Below are 23,761 nucleotides of genomic sequence, written 5' to 3' on the forward strand. Positions count from 1 at the left end.
TTGTGACGGGGATTACGCTGCGGATGCTCAAGTCGGCGCCGTTAGACGCGGCGGTGACGTTCCGGTTCCGGTGGCCGCTGGGGCGCGCGGGCGAGGTGCTGGAGAAGTGGGCGCGGTACGGGGAGGAGGGGGGTGACGTGTGGTTCCGGGTGGAGATGTTCCTGGACAAGGGCGGGGAACGCGGGGTGTACGGCTACGGGGCGTGCTACAGTGTGGCGAGCACGGAGGCGTGCGTGCGGCGGCTGGGGCGGGCGGCGTTCTTCAACGTCGGCGGGAGGGAGACGGTGCTCCTGCGCAAGGCGAGGAGCGCGCTGGACGTGCACGCGTTCCTCGGGCCGGAGGGCGGGTGGGGGCGGAAGGCGGCGGCGGATGTGAAGCGGGCGATGCTCGGGCAGCGTGGAAAGTCCGGCGGTGGGGCGAATGGGCGGACATATCAGTCGACGTTCCTTAGCGCGCGCGCAGGGAAGATGCCCGGCAGGGCGTTCTGGCAGAAGTATGCGCAGTTCTGCGCGAGGCCCGGGAGGGGGAGCATTCCGTGGGTGGTGTGCGAGATGAACTTGTTCGGGAACGCGATCAATAAGAGGCGGAATAACGCGTTCGCGCACCGCGGGGCGAGGATAATCACGCACTACATTATTGGGGGCGGGACGTTCGGAGATCGCATGTTTGCTTACGGGTGGATGAGGAGGCACTTGGCGCCGTTTACTAGTGGGGTTTATGTGAATTACTCGGAGAGGGAGCTTGGGGGGTCGTATGCGAAGATGTACTGGGGAAAGAGCTTGCAGAGGCTCAAAAAGATTAAGAGGACGTACGATCCGGAGGGGTTCTTTGCCAACCCGCAGCCCATTCCCAAGTAGGAAGTGCAGGGTTGCGCTGCACGTAGCTGTTTGTATGCGTTGGGCATTAAAGTGGATGAGGTATGTCGAGGCATACTGTCCGTTTGTGTTCTTTGTTGTTGCGGGGAGGGGAAGCTCAGCCGAGCTCGACAGAGCTCGGCGTAGCTCTGTTGCGCAGCTGCGTACTGTACGATACCGTTGTACGGTACCAAGGGTACAACAAATGAGTGGGTTGCCTCCCCTGAGTTGCTTCCGGTGGGCAGGTGGGGTGGTGTTTGAATGAGATTGTTTGAATGAGATTGTTTGAATGAGATTGGTTGCCTCCGTGCCGTTGCTTGAGCGGCTTGAGAGCCACGTACGGTAGATCAGACGCCAAACTCGCACGAGAACGTACAACCGAACATATCGTGCAGTCTCCAGTAAGGGACAAGAGGACACATGCTAGCTGCTGACATCAGCAGTGCAAAACGCCCGTTGCCATTACAGTAATTTTAATTACAGTATAGCAGTACAGTTCCCTGTACAGTACTGCACAACCCATGAAGAAGACCCGGATCTAATCTCCATGATCTAATCTAAAGCACCAATTTCCCAACATGAAAATGTCAGCTTCCGTCTTGAGAGTCAAGACGGAAGCTGACATTTTCCTGTGACAAGTGTCAAGACTCTTGACAGAGCCGTCCCTCCCCCCCCTTTCCGTGCGACCGCCTGCTACGCTCTCCAGCACTAGATCATGAAAACCAACGCGACGGCGCGTAGTGAATCGAGCATCGAGCATCGAGCATCGACGCCGGTTTTGTAACTGAGGCGGCAAGGATGGGAAGATCCCACGAGCGAGTGCCTGAACGCGTGACGTTTCTTTTGGTCTAACGAGGGTGTCCAAAAGCAATGCCCGTGTGGTGCAAGGAACGACACCTCGTTTATTGTCCGCTCGAAGCCGGATCGCCCTAAGAGGCAGACGCCGCCGTCGCGTGGCGAGCGGCGTGTGTGCATGTGTTACGTGGACACGTATGGCGGACTATGGCTATCATGACAGCCCGCTAAAGAAGAAGCAACAACATGGCCGCAGGCCCAGTTGCTCTGCACGCAGAGCGACTCTTGAGCATTTCTGAATCCCGTACAGTACTGTACACTGTTCGTACTGTATACACGTGTCCTGCACACACGTGCCGTGTCCTCATTACAGAGACTGTTCCTGGCTTACAGCTCAACCAACAACCGCAACCTCGTTCGGTTGACAATTGCTTCATAGCTTCATCAGTCGCTACGCACATGGTCATGAACATGCGGGGCTGATACGATGGAAACGCACTGTTATTGCAACGGCGGAGTGAAAAGAAGACTCGTATTGTGATGGCAGCAAGTATCCACTGCTTTCTGCCGTCTAGCGAGCACGTCCGTCTCGCCAATAAGCAGCACTGGCCGCTTTCCCGGTCCCAATATTGACACTGTGACTGCTGTTAAACACTGTATTGCGTTGCTCCCATTTTCTAATATCCACACAACCACTTGGACGCGTACAGCGCTCATAAACTTCGTCATGGACATAGAGAACAATTCCTTCGTTGACACGAAGAGACGAAACCTCACCTGCAAGTGTAAGTCTATGCCGACTCGCTATGCAGACCCAAACCCCAACAAAAGGCTAAGTCAAACGCTTTATTCCCCACAAAAGCCACTCATAGTGACAAGCCTCTTGCCGTTCCTTTCACCAAAGCAACTACACATAGCAGTCCCAGAAACGCACTCAACCCTAGCCCCGCACCCGCCACCACCGAAGCCACCATGCTGTCATTAGGGACGCACTATTGCCTCCTCTTTAAAATTCACATTCGAAGATACACCATTGCACCCACAACCCACAACACTGCCACACAACCATCTGCAATCGTATCGTCAGGTGTCACTCCTCACCGTCGCCGCCTCCCCTCAAAACTGAGCCATGCCCCATACTGTACCACAACGAAGACCTCACATCAAATCATTCCTACATTCTCTATAGTTCCCGTGTCAAAAGCTGCATATGGGCGCGCATCTGCACTGTTCACCCACCTCGCACCGGATGGCAGGTTACGATATGTTTTTCTTCACAACCGGATGCCTTATTCATCTAATCGATCACCCGACAACCACTACAGTACGTACACTAAACGCAATATGTCTTATCGCCCCGTATCAGACACACTCGCTATAATCTATTTGTTTCCTCATGACAGAAAAGTGTTCAGGCAGATTTAATTCTACGTCACTGTGTGATGTAAACTTTAGAAAACGAAAACAATAAAGATTGAAGCAGTCCACAACAATATATGCAATTGCACAAACCCGAGAACATACAGTATGCTTGCCACGTCTTCCACAACATCCGTCCCACGCGTTCCGGGAATTACAGGTCTTTCGGGATTCTTCCATGCGACTGTAGAAGGGCACACTTCTCAATTCAAACATGCGCATCATAATCGACGCATCGCAATTTGTTCACTCTTCTCTGGTGATGACTGCGAATTGGTTTTCGTTTCCTCTTCATTCGTGTCACTTGCGATTCAAGTAAACATGAAACTTTTCGCTATTTCGTGGAGTGTCGAAACATCGGTGTTTTCAATTCAGCAAACAGGACTATACCTTCTGTTTGTGCAAACTCATACCTAAAGTTTACCGATGTTTTCGACCGCATCAAATGCAACTTGCACAGCATTATGGCCTCAAGTTTCCGGGTTGTGCCAACCCAACCGCAGGCCAAATCAACTCTATTGTTCTCTACGCTTTCCGGACCGCATGAAGGTGGCATGCTGGTCCCAAGATGAACTCCGTCGAGGCTAAGGCAAACCACCTCATCACTGATTCCGAATCAGCAACTACACCAAGTTTCGCTAGTCGCACCTCTACGCCTTTTCAGTTCCAAATGAGACCTGCTAAATAGGGCATGCACAGTGCACAACCAACCATCCCGTCAGCCAAGGAAACACTATCTGCTTCAGGCCTCGTTCCCCTTCTATTATTTCGTCGCACAACGAGCTGAATCAGCTCACATTCTTGTGTCCGGCGAAAATCTGAAGAGATCATTCCCACGCCGTACACCAAAAGCAACTGCATCGACGAAGCCAACATATTTCTCCAAGACACAGATGTCGTTTTGCATTGTTTACTTATCGTAGAAAGGAAAGAGATTCTGGGCCACGTCTTTGCGAACTGAAGACCTTACCTAAACCTACGGATAATGATGATGATAATCCAGTCCCACCAGATGATAATGATCCTAATGCGCAACAGGAAGCGCCCAAAGAAACTGCGGCTGCCAGCCTTCTCGGCAAGACTCGCTAGCTCTAAAGCCGTCCTCCTCATCAACATGCACGTCTCCATAGCCACCGGTAACAAACGCCTGTTGCGAAGAGACCTGGCAGGTAGTGTTGAAGACATGCGCATGAGCTTGAGAATCGAATTCCGATTCATGTCCCCCACGAGGTCTTCTACATCTTCGTCGGTCATCAGTTCCATTTCAGAGACTCGAACAGTGTCCGCGGGAGCGACAAGGGTTCCATCTTCAATGTTGTCAGTTCCAGCTGCGAATGTCAAGAGGGCCACAAAGAGAAGGACTGAAATGGAGGTTCTCATCTTGCGTTTCGGAGATGCAGTTGCTTTACAAAGGTATGGCTGCGGTTGGTGAGGTGAACTGACTGCGCACTTCAGCACGGAAGCATGTAGTAGCTTAAATAGGCACAACTACGTTACCCAGTACCATGCACTCGTAGGTGGAGGATGCGCTTTCGTCTTTTTGCAGATACTCCCAAATCTACCTCATTGTTTTCGGGCAGACCCCACTGGAACTATGATAGAGATTAAAGATGTCCAATGCCACAGACCAATTAGAGGTCCGTCCGCCGGACCTACACTACCCTCGTCTGTACAAAAGCCCCGTTCTTGATTAGGAGGTTCTGATTGTACGTTCACAATACTAACGTTTCTGGACGACCCCATTCTTCGAAACAGATTGCGTAGGGCATCAAGATATCCGGAACCCTCGTTGGTCCTCATAAACGACAGGAATCTAGCTGGACACCCCATGTCAATGTGGTCTTTGCAGTCTTGAAGATTTCTATCCGAAGCTTATTTTCTTTGAACAACGTTTTTACGTTGTTTGGGCCACAGGTTTTGAGTTTGTTTATGTCAAAGGCAAACAAATAGCCCCCTGCACCTTACGGAAATCGAAAAGAATGCAAGCTACATTGTCATCGTTGAGCCCGTTCATCCTTCGATCTGGACGCACCACCGAGCCCTACCGGAACATTTCATCTACTGAAGATCAATTTGGTAAAATCATATCGCAGCACTAACTCAAAGAGTCGGCGGATATCTGTAAAGGACTGCACATGGATGCACGATCGCTACCACTTCAAAGGTGCACTCTATCCCACGCACCCCCTACTACTGGAAGACGAATCAGCTCAAATCTGCTCTGATCAAGCGATCGACATTGTTATCGTACTAATACAGAAAATTGAGGATCGCTGAATTGAAAAGCCACGTTGCGGCCCTCTTCGAACGCAAACGAGAGGCCACCTCATCGTAGGACGCATGCTGAGTTCGGCAACGGACTTCACGAGTTTGGCCCGATTCAATCTGCCGTTCAGTCCCCAAAGTGATTTCATAAATGCGGCTCTCTTGGGTCGTTGAAGTAAAAGACAACTTCCGTCTCGATTTTTTCTGCTTGACAATCGCATATCTGAAAGGGGCTGAGATTGTAGGTCGTGTCAGGAAGCTTACAGAAAAGAGAGTAGGTGTCCGCTCGTTGAGACCAATGGAGATCAGCGACGTGCAGATTTGCCTCCCAGTGGTGCCTGAGATTCATTGTTGTACAAGGTATGATGCGCATGCGCTAAACTCAGGTCCTCTCTCCTGAACAGCAAAAGATTCTCCTGTGCGGGGTGGTTGCAGCTTCCCCGGAAGGGCATCCGCAAGAAAGGCGAAGGGGTGATATGGACACGCCCTGCGAGAAAGGGATTACAGTTGGGAACGCGGCAAAGTCTGCATTCATTCCGCAAGCCCTCCCGCGTCGGGTCAAATGCGTCCGACCCCGAAGAATATCTGACGCAGAGACGTGGCACCCCTTTCAAGACTTCAAGAAAGTATGAGAATTCTGGCTGCTCCCCAAAGAGGCAGTCAAATTTTGTACACCGCCTTGCGTGTGTGCACTGCATGTGGCCGTAGTACCGTACGGTCACAGATCGGCACTGCAGATCTGATGCAGGTTATACTGTAAGCAATCTGTGCACCACACGGCCCATCTGGGTGCAATTCAGATGCCTGACATCACCCCGCTTTTCGGTTGCCCTTGCAACCAAACAACTGGAAAAGCTCTCTCCGAGCACTGCGGTGCGGTAAGCACTTGACCTACAGTATGCTTCCACTCCCGTTTTAGTCATTTGTATCACGGGAGAGAGACACTCTTCGCAACAGTGCAGTTTCTTGTAGACGCAGGACACGCCACATACCGTAGTCGTGGCCTCGACGTGGCCCTCATTATGGGAAAAGCCTACCCATATGATATTTTTCGATATGTAGAGGGGGCGAGGCATTTCCTGCGGAGTTAACGCTGTTGGATGAGGAATACTACCCATTAGAATAAGACCTCGTAGTCTCGGTGCATCCAAATCTCTCTGCCCCTTCCAGCACGTTTCAGCAAGAAGGGTATTGCCTTCTCTAATTCCACACAAGCAAGGACCATGCCCTGCTGGCTGAAAATGATGCAAAGGCGTACACGACGCGGTAAGACTGGGAGTTTTCAAGATAAGAAATATTACATACTGCCTGAACATTCTTTCAAAATCAGGAGGCTTTTATCTGCCTTATTATGATCCAAAGAGTTGCACATACTGTAGAGTATCACATCGAGATACACATTTAGGGCTTCCACAGGAAGTATTGTTAGGTTGGGTACGTTGTGCAACGTGCTTCAAGGCGTCGTGTCAGGGGCCAGCGCAACCTAGTGCTTGGTCGGATGGATCTATCCGACCAAGCGTTATCATATCATAAAAATCTGCGAATTCTATTTCTATTCAACTTTGATGTCCACGGTTTCTATTTTTCTTTGGTAGGTTAACTCGTCTTTAAATTTTCTGAAGTTGGAGACGGACAGGAAGCCCTCAACGCAATGTTTATATGCTGCAGTACTAGTATAAAGTTAGCTTAAAGAAAATGTGCACTTTAAGCCGACTTTTTCTTTTGAACAGCTTTACGTGCGTCAAAGATTTGATTTTCTCTATAATTGACGAGCAAGTGCTTTACCTGTGCCCAGGGACTTTTAGTTCCTTGTCCTCATATGAGGACCAACGGTCCGATAGACACTTGACGACAAGCGACTTGCCTCATACTGTATGAGGTCAGGCATGGCCTCCTATGAGGCCAGTTTTTTGCAAAAATATACACATTAAATCGAACCTTTGTAAAATCAGCTTGTACGTCATTTCTTTAACGTAGATGCCCTCGGCAATTACATCTTGCAAAACAGTGAGATAGTATTTGTCAATACACAGAGAGACCAAGGATATAATGAAATTTCAATTTTGGTTGACATTTTAAACAGCCGTTTTGGTTTCGAAGATATCAACACATAACGTTTTGAGGTTGGGCAGAAAGGCTTCTTTTGTAGGCATTCTAAAATGGCTGGAAAAGATGTGCAGATCCTACCAAACTGTACCCTTCCGCAACGCAGAAGTCAGCGGCAGTGGCAAGAGTATATTTTTCCTTCTTGTTCAGCATGCGCAAGTCGAGAAAAAATAAGTTGAAAGTAGCCTCATACGAGATTACTTCTCGTCTGGGCATCAGAGAGCAAGTTTTACTGCCAGTGGCTTAAGCAGCCTAAAAGTGTGTAAGCAATTACAATTCCGGAGATGGTACGCCAAACACTTGCGGAGCAGCTCGCAGCCAAACAGCTGCCATCTACGAGCTCATGCTGCACTGTTCAAAAGAGTAGAGCCGGTACTGTACAACTGTACAGTGCTTTTGGCTCGTTTTCGGGCAGTGTGTCATGGTTTCCCGTCTAATTTTCTTCGTAGGTAGAAATAGCCATATGCTTACCTTCATTGGAATACCAGTCGCAATTAGTGAACATACAGGAAACCGGGATAGCATGCACGGAGCGAATTGCCTGAAGAACATAAAGGAAATCAGTACGACATAGAGAGCGCAGACATCGAGGAAGTCGCGATGACCCAGAGAATTACGACTGCCGAGAGAGCAGAAGCGAAAGCATCGCAGTGAAAGTACGAGTGAGAGAAGTTCGTATATAAATGGAACAGAAGAGGGACAGAAAAAGAAAGGGGAGAGGTAGCAGGGCTACAACTTATCTTTTCCCATCTCCCCACCCTTGCCTCTGATTCTTTCTTCCCGTGGACACACAATAGGATCCTTCTCACATTCGACACCATTGTTTGCACCAGAAAAGGCGTTGAATCTTTCAACAGTATATGCAACAGTACAAGGTAACAGTAATGCTCATCGCAAAGTGGACAAGCAGAAGGGTTTGGCTGTGGATTGTCGCCGGGCAAGGTGAGAAGGTACAACACCTGAGAGTGCCCTCTCTCTTTCATTCGCCTTTATCCTCTACTATTTATGCTGCCTGTTTGTAATCAGTACGCTCTAACTCACGCTCCAACGGTCGGGTACCCAGAGAGCCAGGGCATCCAACTCCCTTGCGCTCTAAATACTGCATCACTTATTTGCAAAGCCCATATGTTGCCCAACCCTTCGGCGTCCATGCGCCCCTTCCTCTACAAGCATAACCTGTAACTTGTCCCTTACCCCTCTGCAATTGCGATAGTCTCCTCTCTCGCCACAGAGTCTCAAAATTGGCCTGAACATGATCTTGAAAACCTCCAATTCACCAGCCACATTACGGTATGCAACAGGATATCAGGCCAGGAGAAACTCCTTCTCCACTGTTGCTCTCATCCTTTTTTGTGCTCTGCTTCAGTTTCTTTTCACTACAGTGCTACGGTCTTTGTCTAGGGGCGAAGTGTTCTCCTAATTATATCAACTATATATTTTAATTGAACATCGAAGCAAAGATGTTTAAATACGTTTGAAAACCATGGAAATCTCAACTGCTCAGAGACGCCGCCTCTTGTTCGAGTTGCTGCTTCTATCTCCATGATTCGTTTCCATATGCTTAGAAAAATCCCACTGTCTGCTAAACGACTTGTCACATTTTGGACAGTTGAAGCGCTTCTCTTTGTGGACGTCCTTTTCGTGTCGCCTTAATTGAGTGTTCTCAAAAAACTTCGCCTCACATCCAGCATACCCACATTCAATTGACCGTTCTTTCCTATGAACTGCCCGCCAATGTTTTTCTTTTTTGTTTGAATCCGTAAATACAACCTCACAGCCTGGCACATCGCATTTTAAACGTCCGTGCCTCCCTCTTTCGTTGTAGCCTCTCTCTCGTCGCTTTAAAGCCTCGTCAGCAATAAAAAGCGCCTCAACATTAGAGCTATTGTACTGCTCTTCAATATTTTGCCGTCTTGTTGATGATGAACCCCTTTCCATTTTCTTGTTACTTGTATTTATAATTAAATGTGACGGCTTGAGTGTGTCTTATCGTACTGGGAGAAATGCCAATGAGTTTTCTCTGAAGATATGAACCTCAGTAGTATATATACCCATCACAAAGAATGTGTCTCCCCTATGTACTACGTCTGTAAATGGCATAATCAGCCGGATGGAATTTTTAAGGCATTCCCGCTCCCACGACCCTCTTTGATTACCTGGGACATTGAAACCGGTTGCGGAGTGTATATACCTGAGTCCCGAAAAAGAAAGAAACAATATATAATGGGTGCGAGGTCACAGAGCGGCCGTTGCCGCCGACCTAAATAATGCACCGGAGTGCCAACTGTAGTTCAGTATCCTTAGTATCCTTCCCCTCTCATACCTCAACCATCACCACATCGACATGTACACCACCCTACAAATATTCTTGTACCAAACGAGTGTGATATGCTGACTTTCAACCGCTCTGTACCTTCTGTCTCTATACCGGGGGAGTTTTCAGTAGAGATTTTCTTGTTCCTTATGGGCGTCAAACACACGAACATATGACGAGTATGGCTGTTCGAAGTTTGTAGCGGGCGGTCGGAAAGAAGTAAAAAAGGATTCAAGTTGAATGTCTTCTGTCAGGCCAAACGACAAGTTCCTCGTTCTATAACATGAAAAACGTAGCTCGAGTGAGACCCGAGAGGTCGCCAGTGTCGTATCACTCCATTTTAATGCTTGTTTGTTTCTTTTTTTGGACTCGGATATCTACATTCGACAACTGCTCTTATGTCAAAAGACGACTAAATAAGGACAAGCGACCGTAAATACCTCGAAATATCCATGCTGTTGATGATGCCATTTACAGAAGTAATACAAAGAACACAAGCACGCTATTTGACAGGTATATATACTGATGGGTCAATTCTAGAGACGTCGACGGGAAAACGCCAGAGCACGCCTACGCAATGTGGGATACAGGCGCAAATAGAGGTCTGCGGATGTAGCCCTGTAGGACGTTATCTGAAGGGGACGTCACTTGGCTGGGAAAAGGCCTTTTTTCGTTAGCTGTTAGCTGCTGGTTCTTTAGTTCGCTGTTTTTTGTTCTCCTAGCATATGAGGGAATCGTGAGACGAAATGCTAGGGATGGCACCCGCGGCGGTGAAGCGAAAGGGACCTGGTGGTACTGAAACCAAATCGGATCATGCGGTATACTCAAGGAGCACCGCCCCTGATCCTCCAATTGTCTTTCTCAATCATACTGCGCGCGGCCAATCAGATACCGTAGCTTGTTCATCTACATGTGTACTGTATGAGTCGGGGTTCGCGTGTTTCACAAAAGATCTGAGCGTCTACACCGCCCCTTAAGTGTGTTCACGTATTGCACACGCTTAAAAAGATAGAGAGAGGATCTCTTTGGCCATCGTGACGAGTCCCTTGCGGCCACGTACGTTCCGGAGGAATTCCGTTACCATGTCAGGCACGTCACCATGTAGTTCTTGAATTGGATTCCACGTCCTGTCTCGTTTGTCGGGTAGCCCGACCCATTCAACATGTAAGAAAAGACCGTCTTTGTCCTCACCGATGTCATGAAAGCGTTTCACAACTTCGTACTTGGCCTCCGTACGTTCTGCTAGCTCGAGCAGCGATTCCTGTTTAGTTGTGTTTTCCTCCGCAGCTCGATACATCTTGATGCGGGCACAGTGGACTCGTTCAGTAGACTTCCCATCTAGTTTGGTTACGTCGTAGACGAGGTTACTGACTACGTTGGTGATCCGCCTAGGTCCGAGCCATCGAAAGTTCAGCTTGTGGCCCGTGTCTTGTGCTCGACGTACGAGCACAAAATCTCCTACGGTAAAGTTTGGCGGCACGACTTTCGTTTTTTGATTGTGGGCGCGGAGCTGACGAGCGCGATTTTCGGATACTACACGCACAACTTGTTTATGCATTTCCAGTAAAGACAACTGTAACAAATCGATGCGTGTGACTTTCTCAGCTTGCACACGTTCCAGTGTCATCCGTTTGACGTTATCCGGCGTTGGCTCTGTCCCAATTGTCAACGTGCGTCGTGGACGAATGCCCGTCATCACTTCTAGCGGGCAACGCAACGTTCCGTCGCCACGTTTACCTAGCCGTGCGAGTGGTGCCTCGTTCAAGACGTTTTGAATTATGCCTAGTACGTCAGGCCAGTCGTGTGGTCCAAGGCGCAGCTCCGTTGTCAGCGCCCGGCACGCTGCCATTACGTGCTTGTTCACTACTTCGACCGTGCCGTTGGCCCACGGCGAGTAGGCGACGGTAAAACGGTGACGTATACGGTAGTCAGATGCAAGCAATTCCATCACGGTGTTCTTGAAATGAGACCCTTGGTCGCTCACCCATACGTGCATGGAACTGAACGTACGGATCCATGCTGACAACTCCGTAGCTGCTGTCGCTGCATCTGTGGCTACGTCCTTACGAAGCCATACATAGATTGAAAGATCATCCTTGATCACCAATACGTATCGGTAATCGTCGTGACACGGTCCCATGTATAAAAAGTCAAAGTGAACGACTTCGTTCGGGTTCGTCGCATGTAACATTTCTGCCATTGGGCGTGGTATCTTGTGGCCAGACTTGGCCATGAGACAATGGATGCAATCCGCGACGAACTCACGTGAGTCCTCTTTCAATGTATTCCACGTAAACTCTTCGAGTATCTTGCTGGACGTTGCGTCCGTGCCACGATGGCCACCGAGTCCGCAGTGCGCGACGACAAGCAGGCGTAGTTGCAAGTCGTCTGCTTCGTCCGGGATCCAGACACGTTCGTCTATTGTCCAGGGTGCGGTGCCTACACGTTTTGCACCGTTCGGTAGTTTAGCGGAGTGCTTTTCTTGAGCAGCCATAATCTGCTTAAGGTCTGGCCATTTGAATACGTCTGACTCTGGCGACGGCACTATAGAGTTCTCGAGGAGTCTATATGTCACGCGTCTTATCGCGGCTCGTTTTCCGCGGTAGCCACGCATCCATCTGGTCATGATATCGGCCATGATGTTGCTCGTCCCATCGATGTGCTCAATGCGGTACTGGAACTGGGAGAGAAACACAGCCCACCGTAAGACCTTGACTATCTTGTGTCGTGCAAGCGAAGGTTCTAACGCGACCGGCGCGTAACAGAACAGAAGATTTCTGTGATCGGTGAACACTCGTGTCTCTTCGCATAGAAGGAGGTAGTCCAGGCGCTGGAAAGTTTGCCTTGTCGCATACCCCTCCTTCTCGTACGTGGTCCACGCCACTTCTGGCCCCGTAAACTCGCCACTTAGGAAGGCGAGGGGCTCGTGGCGCTGATCGATAACGTCTTTCTCCAAGTCACTGGGAACACATTGCGTTACGACGCCGGCCCAGTACCGCACCGCGCTGGCATCCGTGTATACGCACATTTGGTTCCCCGGATCACGATGAGACAGCTTCACCGCCCTTCGGAGTTGTTCTTGAAGCTTATCGAACGCTTCAATGTGATCACGCCCCCAACCAAGAGAGGAGACGGTGTAGTTCTGTACTGAACGCTTCTTACGGGAGCCGCTACGCTTGTGTGCTTGTTCGAGTAGATTCCTAAGCGGCGCGATACGTTCTGCGAAGTCCGGGATACAATTTTGCATCCACGTTACGCAATTCACGTATTCGCATACCTCTGAAGCGTTCTCAGGCGCAGATACGTCCACTAGCCCAGACAACCTACGTGGGTCGAGACGCACGCCTTCAGAGTCGACAACACGTCCGCACCACTTCAAAGTTGGAGTGAAGAACGTACTCTTCCGTACAGAGACCTTCAGATTACGTTCGCGGCACGTTGTCAGAAACTTACGTAGTTCCTTCAGGAGTTGCTCTTCGGTTGGTGCATGAATCGCGAAGTCGTCTAGCCAGGCAATGAGTGCGTGCCGCATGTGATGGAAGCACGGTTCCACTCGGCTTTGGAAGTTTGCGGCGCTATTCCGTGCTCCCTGTAACGTTCTCGTGGGCATGACACATGCCCGAGTCGTCATGAATGAATGGTACGCTTGACAACTTTCGTCAAGCGGTAGTTGCCAGTACCCCGACACGAAGTCGATAGCGGCAAAGAATCGAGATTCACGTAAGTCTCCGAGCTCGCTCTCGATATTTGGCATCGGCCATGTCATTGGCTTCGTTGCCGAGTTGACTGGTCGTAGATCAATTGTCAAGCGGAATTTCGTCGGTGGTGCTTTAGGCACTATGAGCGGTGCCGCCACCCAATCGGCCTCAGTGGACAGTTTGAGGAATCCGTATTCCAACAATTTGCCTGTGACGCGTTCGAGGAATTGACGTTTCGCCGGTGGGTAGCGACGTTGTGCAGCCCGAACTGGGCGTGCTCCATCCTTCACCTCAATGATCATAGGCTGTACGTCAGCCGGTGGTCCTTTTCCAAGGCGTATCCGGAGGACGTCTGATAACTCTTGGAGGATCCCGGCCAGTGTGGAGCTTCCTTTCTCCGATAAACCGTTATCGACAGCTTCACTTATTGCCATTCTTACTGCTCCGTCCTTCTCTTCCGTCTCGTCTTCGCCGAAGTCCAGCCAATTTTTGGAATCGTTGTCGTATTCTTCCACCCCTCCGTTTGAGTGGAAGACACCTTCTTCGATGATGCGCGAAATGCGTCTAGGAATGGCTCCATCGTTGAAGCCTAACTCAGCGACATCCACTTCACCACCGAGACGATCCGCCGCACGTGCGAGGATGTCTCGGGTGTTCAGACCAATACGCTCGAGAACCGGCCTGCTGAGTAACGACTCCGTGCATGTCTGTTCCGTTACCATCCACTGAACGTTTCGCAGTACTAACGTTGTGCCATGCCGTATGTGCAATTCAATGGGCATCACTGCCGTCTTACCACATACGATATTGACCTGCTCAGATGTTTCCGAGTTTTGTACTGCCACGTTGTACACGCGTTGATTCGGTAAATTCTGGACGGCAACGTTACCGCCCTCACGCACGATACGCTCCAGTAGGTCGCTACCCATCAGATTGACGTGGGCCCCGATGTCCGCCGTCACAGAATCGCGAGTACAGCCGGCATACGTACATGCGAATATGACGCTGCTCTCGTCGTGCGTAACTTTGTTTTTCCTCGCGACACGTTTAGCAGAACGTTCTACCTTATCGCCCCGATTCCGCTTGAGCTCCTCACGGTGGACATCGAGAAACTTCTTCTTCTCGTCATCAGGGCATGAACGACAGTCCATTATCTTATGTCGTAAACCCCTCGCCTTATGCGCTGGATACAGGCATACTGGTACCTTGGACGTGGGCACCGGACGACAATACGACGTCGTCTTCTCCGGCTTGTTACTCGATTTCGGGGCGGTTGGTACGGACTTGCCTTGCCCGTACTTCTCACACGCTTTTGCTTCCGATATGAGCTCCTTGACGAACATCTTCACATTCCTCTTCAGTGATGGATCGTATTCCACCCGTTGTATTACCGTGTCCCGCAGTGCGTACGGGACTATGTTTTGACATAGAAGTTCGACTGTCCTTTTAGGGTTCTCCACGCAAAATTCTCCATATCCAACCGCGTCTAACCTTTGGAAGTAGTCGTTGACGTAATGAAGCATACGTGCTTCAGGATCAGCGATGGTGATCGGGTCACGTAACCCTTTGAGGGCTCTCTCTACCACCTTTGGATCAAATCCGGACGTTGGTACCGTTACCATTCCGTTTATGTAGGTTTTAATGTCCTTGGACGTGAGATCATCGGCCTCTACGTTAGGTGCGATCTCGTCAAACTTTCCGAGGAACACCAACGTTGCCAGCAATCCCGCGTCTATTGACACAGTATAGGAGGCTGCCGTTAATGTAGGCAGCTCCGTACTCTTTTCTGCGACTTGTCGTTCGTACCGCTGTCTCTCGCGGATGAAAGTCGATACTGCAACCGGATCGACGGATTTCAACACCGGATGAGAAATTGGTGCAAATACCGTCACGGCCCTGACGGCTTCTTCGCCGTCTGATGCCATTCCGCCTTCTTCTTGCTTCTGGGTCGTCTCGTGGACACCACGTCGTTGGTAATACGTTCGTCCAGGTCGGCTTGGATAGTTCGACCGGCGTGTCGTTACCATACAGCGTAGTCTCGAAGTCTTCTGGCCAGATAGAAATTTCTAGAGACGTCGACGGGAAAACGCCAGAGCACGCCTACGCAATGTGGGATACAGGCGCAAATAGAGGTCTGCGGATGTAGCCCTGTAGGACGTTATCTGAAGGGGACGTCACTTGGCTGGGAAAAGGCCTTTTTTCGTTAGCTGTTAGCTGCTGGTTCTTTAGTTCGCTGTTTTTTGTTCTCCTAGCATATGAGGGAATCGTGAGACGAAATGCTAGGGATGGCACCCGCGGCGGTGAAGCGAAAGAGACCTGGTGGTACTGAAACCAAATCGGATCATGCGGTATACTCAAGGAGCACCGCCCCTGATCCTCCAATTGTCTTTCTCAATCATACTGCGCGCGGCCAATCAGATACTGTAGCTTGTTCATCTACATTTGTACTGTATGAGTCGGGGTTCGCGTGTTTCACAAGAGATCTGAGCGTCTACAATTCTTGTCTTCATCCAACGACACACAACTACGATCCTCTTGTAAGATAGAAGAAACTCGAAACGACGCAAGTAAGAAAAACTACTGAAAACAAGAAAATGGAAAGTGGTCGATCATCGAAAGCACGAAGGGAAATTAGTAGGCAGTACAAGAGCTCTGGAGTCAGTGCGCTGTTTATTGCAGACGAGGCTCTAAAGCGAAGAGAGCGAGGCTACGAGGAACGGGGGAGGAACGGATATTTGAAGTGCGACGTGCCAGGCTGTGAGTTTTTATTTGTGAATGCAAGCGCAAAGGAAAGCCATTGGCGGAGTGTGCATAGAAGGTAACGGCGGTATGAGTGTGAGGTCTCAGGGTGTGAAGCGAGTCTTTTCGAGATATCTCAGCTAAGGAGACACGAAAACGACATCCATAAAAATATGCGCTTCGACTGTCCAAAATGTGACAAGTCTAATAGCAGGCAGTGGACTTTGCCTAATCATTTGGAAAAATAATGAGGTGGGCAGCAGGAATTCAAACAGGAAGCAGCGTCGCTCATGAGTTGTTCTTTCTCCAGGCTTTAAAAGTATAGACGTGTCGATAGTTAATGAGAATATAAAGGTAACTGGTCCTGAGCTTTGTGAGCGTCCACAGTGGAAAATGCCATTCAATTGAATGTAGAAAGGCTACTAATGGTGCGATTGTGAAGATCAGATGACTGGCTAACTTGTTGAGTCGTTACCCCTTGCTTCTCTTTTGTTGAAGTTCTGTGTGTTTTATTTTCTTAGAGTTGCTGCCCGAGATCCAATTTGTACTACTGCGCATCTCCAGATGTGGTCTCGGTGCGTTCCAGATCATGTGCGGTAGTCGGCCTCAATTCTACTGAATTAAGGAAATCAATACAGTAGCTTGTTGGATAGGGCCATTGACTACGGGTCCGATAACACCGAATCTAGTCTATCTATGGTGTCACTACCGAACAGTTTTAACGTACTACGTGATCCTCTCGTGGAACCATAGAGAAAGAGTGAAGGTGTAGAGCTATTATCGGCAATTGCCACAAGTACACAACAGCTACTTTATAATTCGAAGTGATCATACAATAAAGGGGCTCAAGGTTGATGGGAGTGCCAAATAATTTACCAGGTGGGTAAGACGTCAAGAAACAATTATTACTGTCCTGAACGCTTATGAAATAATTACGCAACGCTTCCCCATCTGCTTCACAAGTTCGTCTACAAAACATGGAAGTGGTAGTAGTATAAATGCGCGAGTAGCCACGATAAATAAAAGGGCAAGGAAGGATAGCCCCACTTTCTTCAACAGAATTTGGTAGCATCGCTACAGTGCTACGGACCGCGTGCAGAATGGATGAGGATGTGAAGCGCATTGCCAAGTTTAGCGCAAAACGGGGTGAAGACTATAGCTTATGGTCTATGCGAATGGAAGCGTTGCTCGAATCAAGGGGACTTTTGGAAGTCGTGCTACGAGACATATCAGGGCCTTCTTTAAGACAGCATGGACGGGCATGTTTGGACATGTATGGACGTCAGCGTGCACCTGATTGGTCCATTTAATACTTTTCTTAACAGTATGATGGCGCACACAAAGTTAAAATAATGGAATCTGCCGCTACCAACGTGCCATACGAGAGCACACCATTGGCTGTCGCCTACCGCATAAGTGCGATTGAATTCAATCTTGATCCAATTTAGCATACATTAAAATTCAATTGAATCATTTTATTGACGTCCCTGAATGCCAGTACACGGGGATCGCGATATAGTGCCTCCCTCTGTCAGTGGGCCGAAAACGGCACTATATCGAACCAGGCACTGTAAGATAATGAGATTTGCGGCTTTTTTGCAGCCACTTCCTTGCATCACTGCTCAGAAAGACCGTTCGCTTCCCTATCGATAGCCCGGTATGATGCACCGCTTGAGCCAATTTACAGATCACGGCGCGCTGACACAATACATTAAATTATTGGACATGTAATATTTTGAAAATCGCAAACATATACATCCAAACATGGCTGTCCATGCTGTCTTAAAGGAGGCCCTCAGACGGGCAAACAGATTTGCAGAGCAGTGATGAGTACAAATTGAAAATGGCGAGGGCTAGGAGCCCGATCGTCCAGGGTTTGGGAGACAAACCATTGCGTACAAATTTATCAGAGAAGAAAGATCCTGCCGCGATGTATAAAAAGCTCAATGATCGTTACGCAACAAAAAGTGCTGCATCAAGAGTGCAATTGCAGACAGAGCTGCATTACATGAGATATAAACCTGGAAAGTCAATGTCCGAATACATTGACGAAATGGAGAGCATATTCAATAGATTGGAGTCTATGGATAGTACAGTTCCCTCATCGCTTCAGGTTGCAATTTTGCTGGCTAGTTTCGGCAACAAGGAAAAGTCGCCATTTGGTTCTGTGGTTTCAGCCTTACAGACTTTGAAGGATGACGATTTAACCTGGGATTCAGCAACAAGCAGATTGCTGCAAGAGTATGAGTCAATGCAGAGTTTCGAAAATGACAAGCATAAAAATGATTTCTTAGACAAGGCGCTCATCGGGAGGAAAGGAATAATTGCTTTTTGGCTGTGGTAAGAAAGGTCACATAAAGCGTAACTGCTGGCATTCTAAAGGAAAACCACATAATAGATACAAGAATAACCAATACTCCAGCCACCGACGTAAGTTCCACAAGTACGAAGAACCGCATGAGGAAAATGCAATGACGGCACGTTCAATCAAAAGCGAATTTGAGGACAGTTTTATTGTTGATTCCGGAGCAAGTCAACACATGGTACACAGGAGAAGTATTTTGGAAAACGTCAACAGCTCCGTCAAGAATACAGTAGTTATTGAAGATGGCAGAAAATTATCTTCGGCGGGATGTGGTTCAGTTTTTATCTCTAGTAATGGAAAGGAGCCTCAAACAGGCATTGCCTTAACAAACGTATTGTACGTTCCGAAACTCGATACTAATTTAATCTCTTGTGATGCGTTAAGTCGTGACGGCTACTCAACAACATTTCGGAATGGATACTGCACTATAACAAAGGACTGCAAAATTTTGCACAACATAAAGGTGCAAAATGGTCTCTATACGATCCCGTTGTACAGTGTCAAGGCAAATCACGTACATAATGTTCAATCCTGTGTCCCTTCCAATGATTCGCGAAGTCTATGTCATCAACGGTTTGGTCACCAAGACAAGTGTGGGATAACTCCTCTCCGCCCTGGGTTGGGTGAGAGGCGGAGGCTTTAGCGAGGGAGCACGCAGCGCAGACGCGACGCGCTAATTGAACCGATCGGACGAGCTCGCGAAAAGGGAGTGGCTCACTGGCCGGTTACGCGCAGTCGCCCCCTGGTGCGTGAACGGGAGCGACCGGTAACGGGTTAGAAGCCAGCGCGCGCGATAGACAACCGAAACGGACGTATATAGGCGCGAAAGGGACGGGGGCAAGCTTGCCCCCGTTTACTGGTGCGGACGGGTGCCAGGTCTTAACCCCGCAGAGGGACGCCTCCGACACCTGTCGCAGTACAGTAGTACAGTACCTGCCGCCTAGTGCGTGCCGGGTACTGTACTCAATTAAAAAGGTAGCGCCGTAATTACTACTACCGCACGGACACTGCTACTACACGTGTGCACTACTGTACACGCGTGTTGCTTACAGACTACCGCACGGACGACACGTGTGCTAACGCGCACACGTAACACGCGTAGACTATCGCTCAGACGACACGTGTGCTACTGTACACGTGCGCCACGCCACGGCCGGTCGGTCAACGCGCGCGCTCCCTACACGTGGGCACACCCGCCCACGTGTGCACCGTGCACGGCCGCACGGTTAATAAGCTCCCCGCGCGCTCGCCGGTCGTTATACTACGACAAGAAGGCGATCAAGCAGATGGAAATTTTGAAAGCAGTGTCTGGAATAGACACAAATAAGAGAATCCATATAAACACTTGCCAAGATTGCAAGGCTGGAAAAATGACTCGGTCCACATTGAAGCCCCGAGTCCTCAAATCAAAAGCACCTGGACAGGTCATATTTTCTGATGTGTGTGGACCATTCCCAACAGAGAGTTTGGGAGGCGGGAAATATTTTGTCACCTTCATAGATGGGTACAGTTCCTATCTGAGTACGTATATCATTCAACAAAAATCAGAAGTCAAGGAAAAATTCATACACTTCAAAACATTTTTCGAGAAGCAGTTCGATGCTGTGATAAAGAAGTTGTACGCAGACAACGGTGGTGAATATGTAGCTTTGTCGGGATATTTGCAGAAAAATGGGATTGTATGGGAGAGCACAGCTCCATACACTCCTCAACAAAAAGGCATATCAGAAAGGACAAACAGAACATTGATGAATATGGTTAGAGCTATGCTGAACGAGTCTGCCCTACCGCCAGATTTTTGGGCAGAAGCCGTGATGACCGCTTCATCTCTCAGAAACATAACAGGGCAACGAAAACTGCAAATGAGGACTCCGATCGAAGCAATAACTGGAAATGTACCCAATGTGCAACACTTGCGAACTTTTGGGTGCCATGTGTGGTATTTCAATCGCACACAAAACATGCTAGAGAAGAGAGGTAGAGAGGGCCTTCTCCTCAGATGTATGCCGCACCGTCTTTATCGAATAATGGACTTACAGTCTAGAAAAATTCTCACTGTGCGACATGTATCATTCAATGAGACTAAATTTCCCGAACATGGATGGAACAAGCCCGAGTCTGAAGCTAATCTCGATAATATAGAAGATGAGGTTGAACCAATTTATGTCATGGAACAGAATGCTTCAGAGGGAAATCAAGATGGAAGTGACAACACAATGGGAACCGGAACTTTTGCTATGCAGGGTCAAAATGATGGAACCGCTGCTCTGGAAGACAGGGATTTATTGTTAACGCATATTCCTGAAACTATTTCTGATGATGAAGACATTGTAGAAACTGAATCAGAAAATCAGCGCACTGTAGAGAATGAATCAAGAAATTCTCGTTACCCGAGGAGAGATCGGACAACCCCAGATCGATCTGTTTTCCATGGTACGATTTCAAACGAAGAACAAACAATTGACCAGGCCCTCAGCGGGCCAAACGCTGCAGATTGGAGAGAAGCTATTGATGCGGAGGTCAAAGCACTCCAAGACAATAAGACATGGAAAGCTCAAGTTCCTCCTCGCGATACTCATGTAATGGACTCGAAGCTAATTTTGACCATCAAAAGGGACCTAATCCTCTCTGCGGATATTTTTAAAGCGCGTATTGTTGCGAAGGGCTTCCAGCAAAGGCAAGTCGAGGATACTTATTCACCGGTGATTGACATCACTTCTCTCAGATTGTTGCTAAATTTAATGACGGCAATGGGCGGTCATGTTCATCAAATGGACGTCAAAACGGCATTTTTGAATGGCAAACCGGACGAGTCTGAGATCATATATATGCGTCCTCCAAAAGGCATCGAGTTTGGTCTAAAGAAGGGAGAATGCTTGAGGCTGTTAAAGGCGATTTATGGACTGAAGAATGCCTCAAAAATATGGAATAGACGTTGGAATGCTGTAATGAAAAGATTGAAGTATATTCAGCTGAAAAGCGACCAATGCATATTTGTTCGATGGAACAAAACCGGAGATTCCGTATGGATAATCATCTATGTTGATGACATCCTTCTGTTTGCATTGCGTGAAAGCATGATTATAAATGCGAAGAAGGAGCTGATGGCTGAATTTGAAATGCAGGATCTAGGTCGTGTTACTGTATTTCTAGGTGTGAGGTTTCACTTTCTCAAGGAAGGGCTATTCCTGGAACAGCAAGAATATTCCAAGCAGCTTTTGGCAACTTTCTCGATGGACAAGTGTAATCATACCAGCATGCCCATGTTGCCTGCGAGGAACAAGGGAAATGGAGATAGCACGGATAAGAAAAATCCCTTCTCGGAATCAATTTATCGGAAAGCAATTGGTGGTCTGCTACACCTATCCACACGGACCAGGCCAGATATTGCATATGCTGTCGGGTTTTTATCAAGAAAATCGTCGTCGCCGTCTGAGTCCGATTGGACTGATGTTAAAAGAATAATGAGGTACATTCAGGGATCATTATCTTTTGGGCTGTTTTACAAAATGACTGAGAAACTTGTTCCGGATGTTTTTGGATTTTCAGATGCCGATTGGGGTGGTGAAAGTGATAAGAGAAAGTCAACAAGTGGAAATGTTTTTCAGTTGCATTCTGGAACAGTCAGTTGGATGAGCAGAAAACAAACATGCACTGCACTTTCGTCGACAGAAGCCGAATATATTGCTTTGTCAGACTGCGGGAAAGAAGCAAGATGGATACGTCAGATGTTGTTCGAATTGAGATATGGTTCTGAGAAACCAACTGTCATCTACGAAGACAACACAGGAGCTTTCAGCTGGGCGTACAAACAAAAACGCACAAAACACATTGAAATCAAGTATCATTTTGTACAAGAGCTGGTCGAGCGAGAAGTGATACGTCTGCAATATTGCCCAACAACCAGAATGATTGCAGATGTGATGAAGAAGGCGTTTACACAGACACGCTTTGAATACTTACGTCAAAGTTTGGGAGTAATATCATTTGGCAAGGAATGGAATGATGGGAGTGCCAAATAATTTACCAGGTGGGTAAGACGTCAAGAAATAACTATTACTGTCCTGAACGCTTACGAAATAATTACGCAACGCTTCCCCATCTGCTTCACAAGTTCGTCTACAAAACATGGAAGTGGTAGTAGTATAAGTTGCGCGAGTAGCCACGATAAATAAAAGGGCAAGGAAGGATAGCCCAGCCCCACTTTCTTCAACAAAGGTGACTGTGATGACCACGGAGGGTGTGTCTTAACATGCCCCGTTTTTCTGCAGTTTGCTTTGCTTTGCCCAAACAGGTGATTTGGCGTGCTATAAGTGGCTCCTACGTTTTAATTTTTGAGTTTTAAGAAAAGCAAGGCCTTAAGGAGCATACGGTATTTGTTAAGAATTTCAAAGTATTCCTGGCAAAACCGGGCAACGGAAGCAAAAACCAGCCTGTTAAGACAAACCCTGAGCAAAAGGGGAAGTGCCGTTGGCCAACGACAGGAGGGAGGAATGACTGAGAGTCATATGAAGGAATCATCAGAGAAGGAATCATTGCGAAGTGGGAGTGAGCAGACGCGTGAAAATGAAGGCGTGAAAATGAAGGGGATGACTGAAACGCGTTGGCGTTGAAGGAATCACCACAGTCCCCCTGAACTCGCATGTGAGTGTCTCAATGAGAAGGATTTCCGAACTAACTTGAAAGTATGAGCGCAGGTTTACCCTGAACCTGAAGGTTTTTGATGCGTGTTGATGACGTCTTACAGTGCGGGGTGGACCTTGGAACCTGATGAAATGGGGTTTTTGGCGTCATGTTTGTGGAGGGCCGACGCCGACAGTCAGGCGAGCCCCTCGGGGCTGGTGTTTGACGGTAAGCACGAAGCAGATGGTGCTAAGTTCTTCTGCGTCTATGAGAATGTCGTGATGCGAGAAAAATCCGAAGAAGACAAGGCTGGAGAACTGTTATGCTACCTGCAATGTGATGCCTTTGGGTTCTACTTCGACACCTATAGCTGTAATGGCAAGCTGACGGACGACGCTGGTGACTATCAGGCGGTTAAGAAGGCCATGATATTCCGCTTCGAGTCAGTTGCCGGACCAGAAGAACACATTCGTCTAGCAGTCTCCAGCCGTCTGAATCAAAGCGACCTGTTGGGATCGCTGAGCGAGATGGACCGCTGTTTCGACAAAGCGGCGTTTAACGCCGAAGCTAGGTTTGGGCTGCT

At 48.5% G+C, this 23,761-nt stretch overlaps 1 protein-coding gene; it reads left to right on the forward strand.

The window, feature by feature from the left end:
• Positions 1–662: 662 nt before the first annotated feature.
• On the forward strand, positions 663–948 carry CHC_T00006685001 (hypothetical protein). XM_005718816.1 is given in 2 exon segments: positions 663–857; positions 858–948. The coding sequence occupies 1 exon segment, from the start codon at positions 663–665 to the stop codon at positions 855–857; it is 195 nt and encodes a 64-aa protein (XP_005718873.1). The 3' UTR covers positions 858–948.
• Positions 949–23,761: the final 22,813 nt, after the last annotated feature.

This window comes from Chondrus crispus, genomic scaffold (assembly GCF_000350225.1).
Source record: "Chondrus crispus Stackhouse genomic scaffold, scaffold_5, whole genome shotgun sequence".
NCBI lineage: Eukaryota > Rhodophyta > Florideophyceae > Gigartinales > Gigartinaceae > Chondrus > Chondrus crispus.

Excerpts from the sequence above, each read along its gene's own strand:
- CHC_T00006685001 (XM_005718816.1), top strand. The coding sequence starts at position 663 with ATGTTTGCTTACGGGTGGATGAGGAGGCACTTGGCGCCGTTTACTAGT.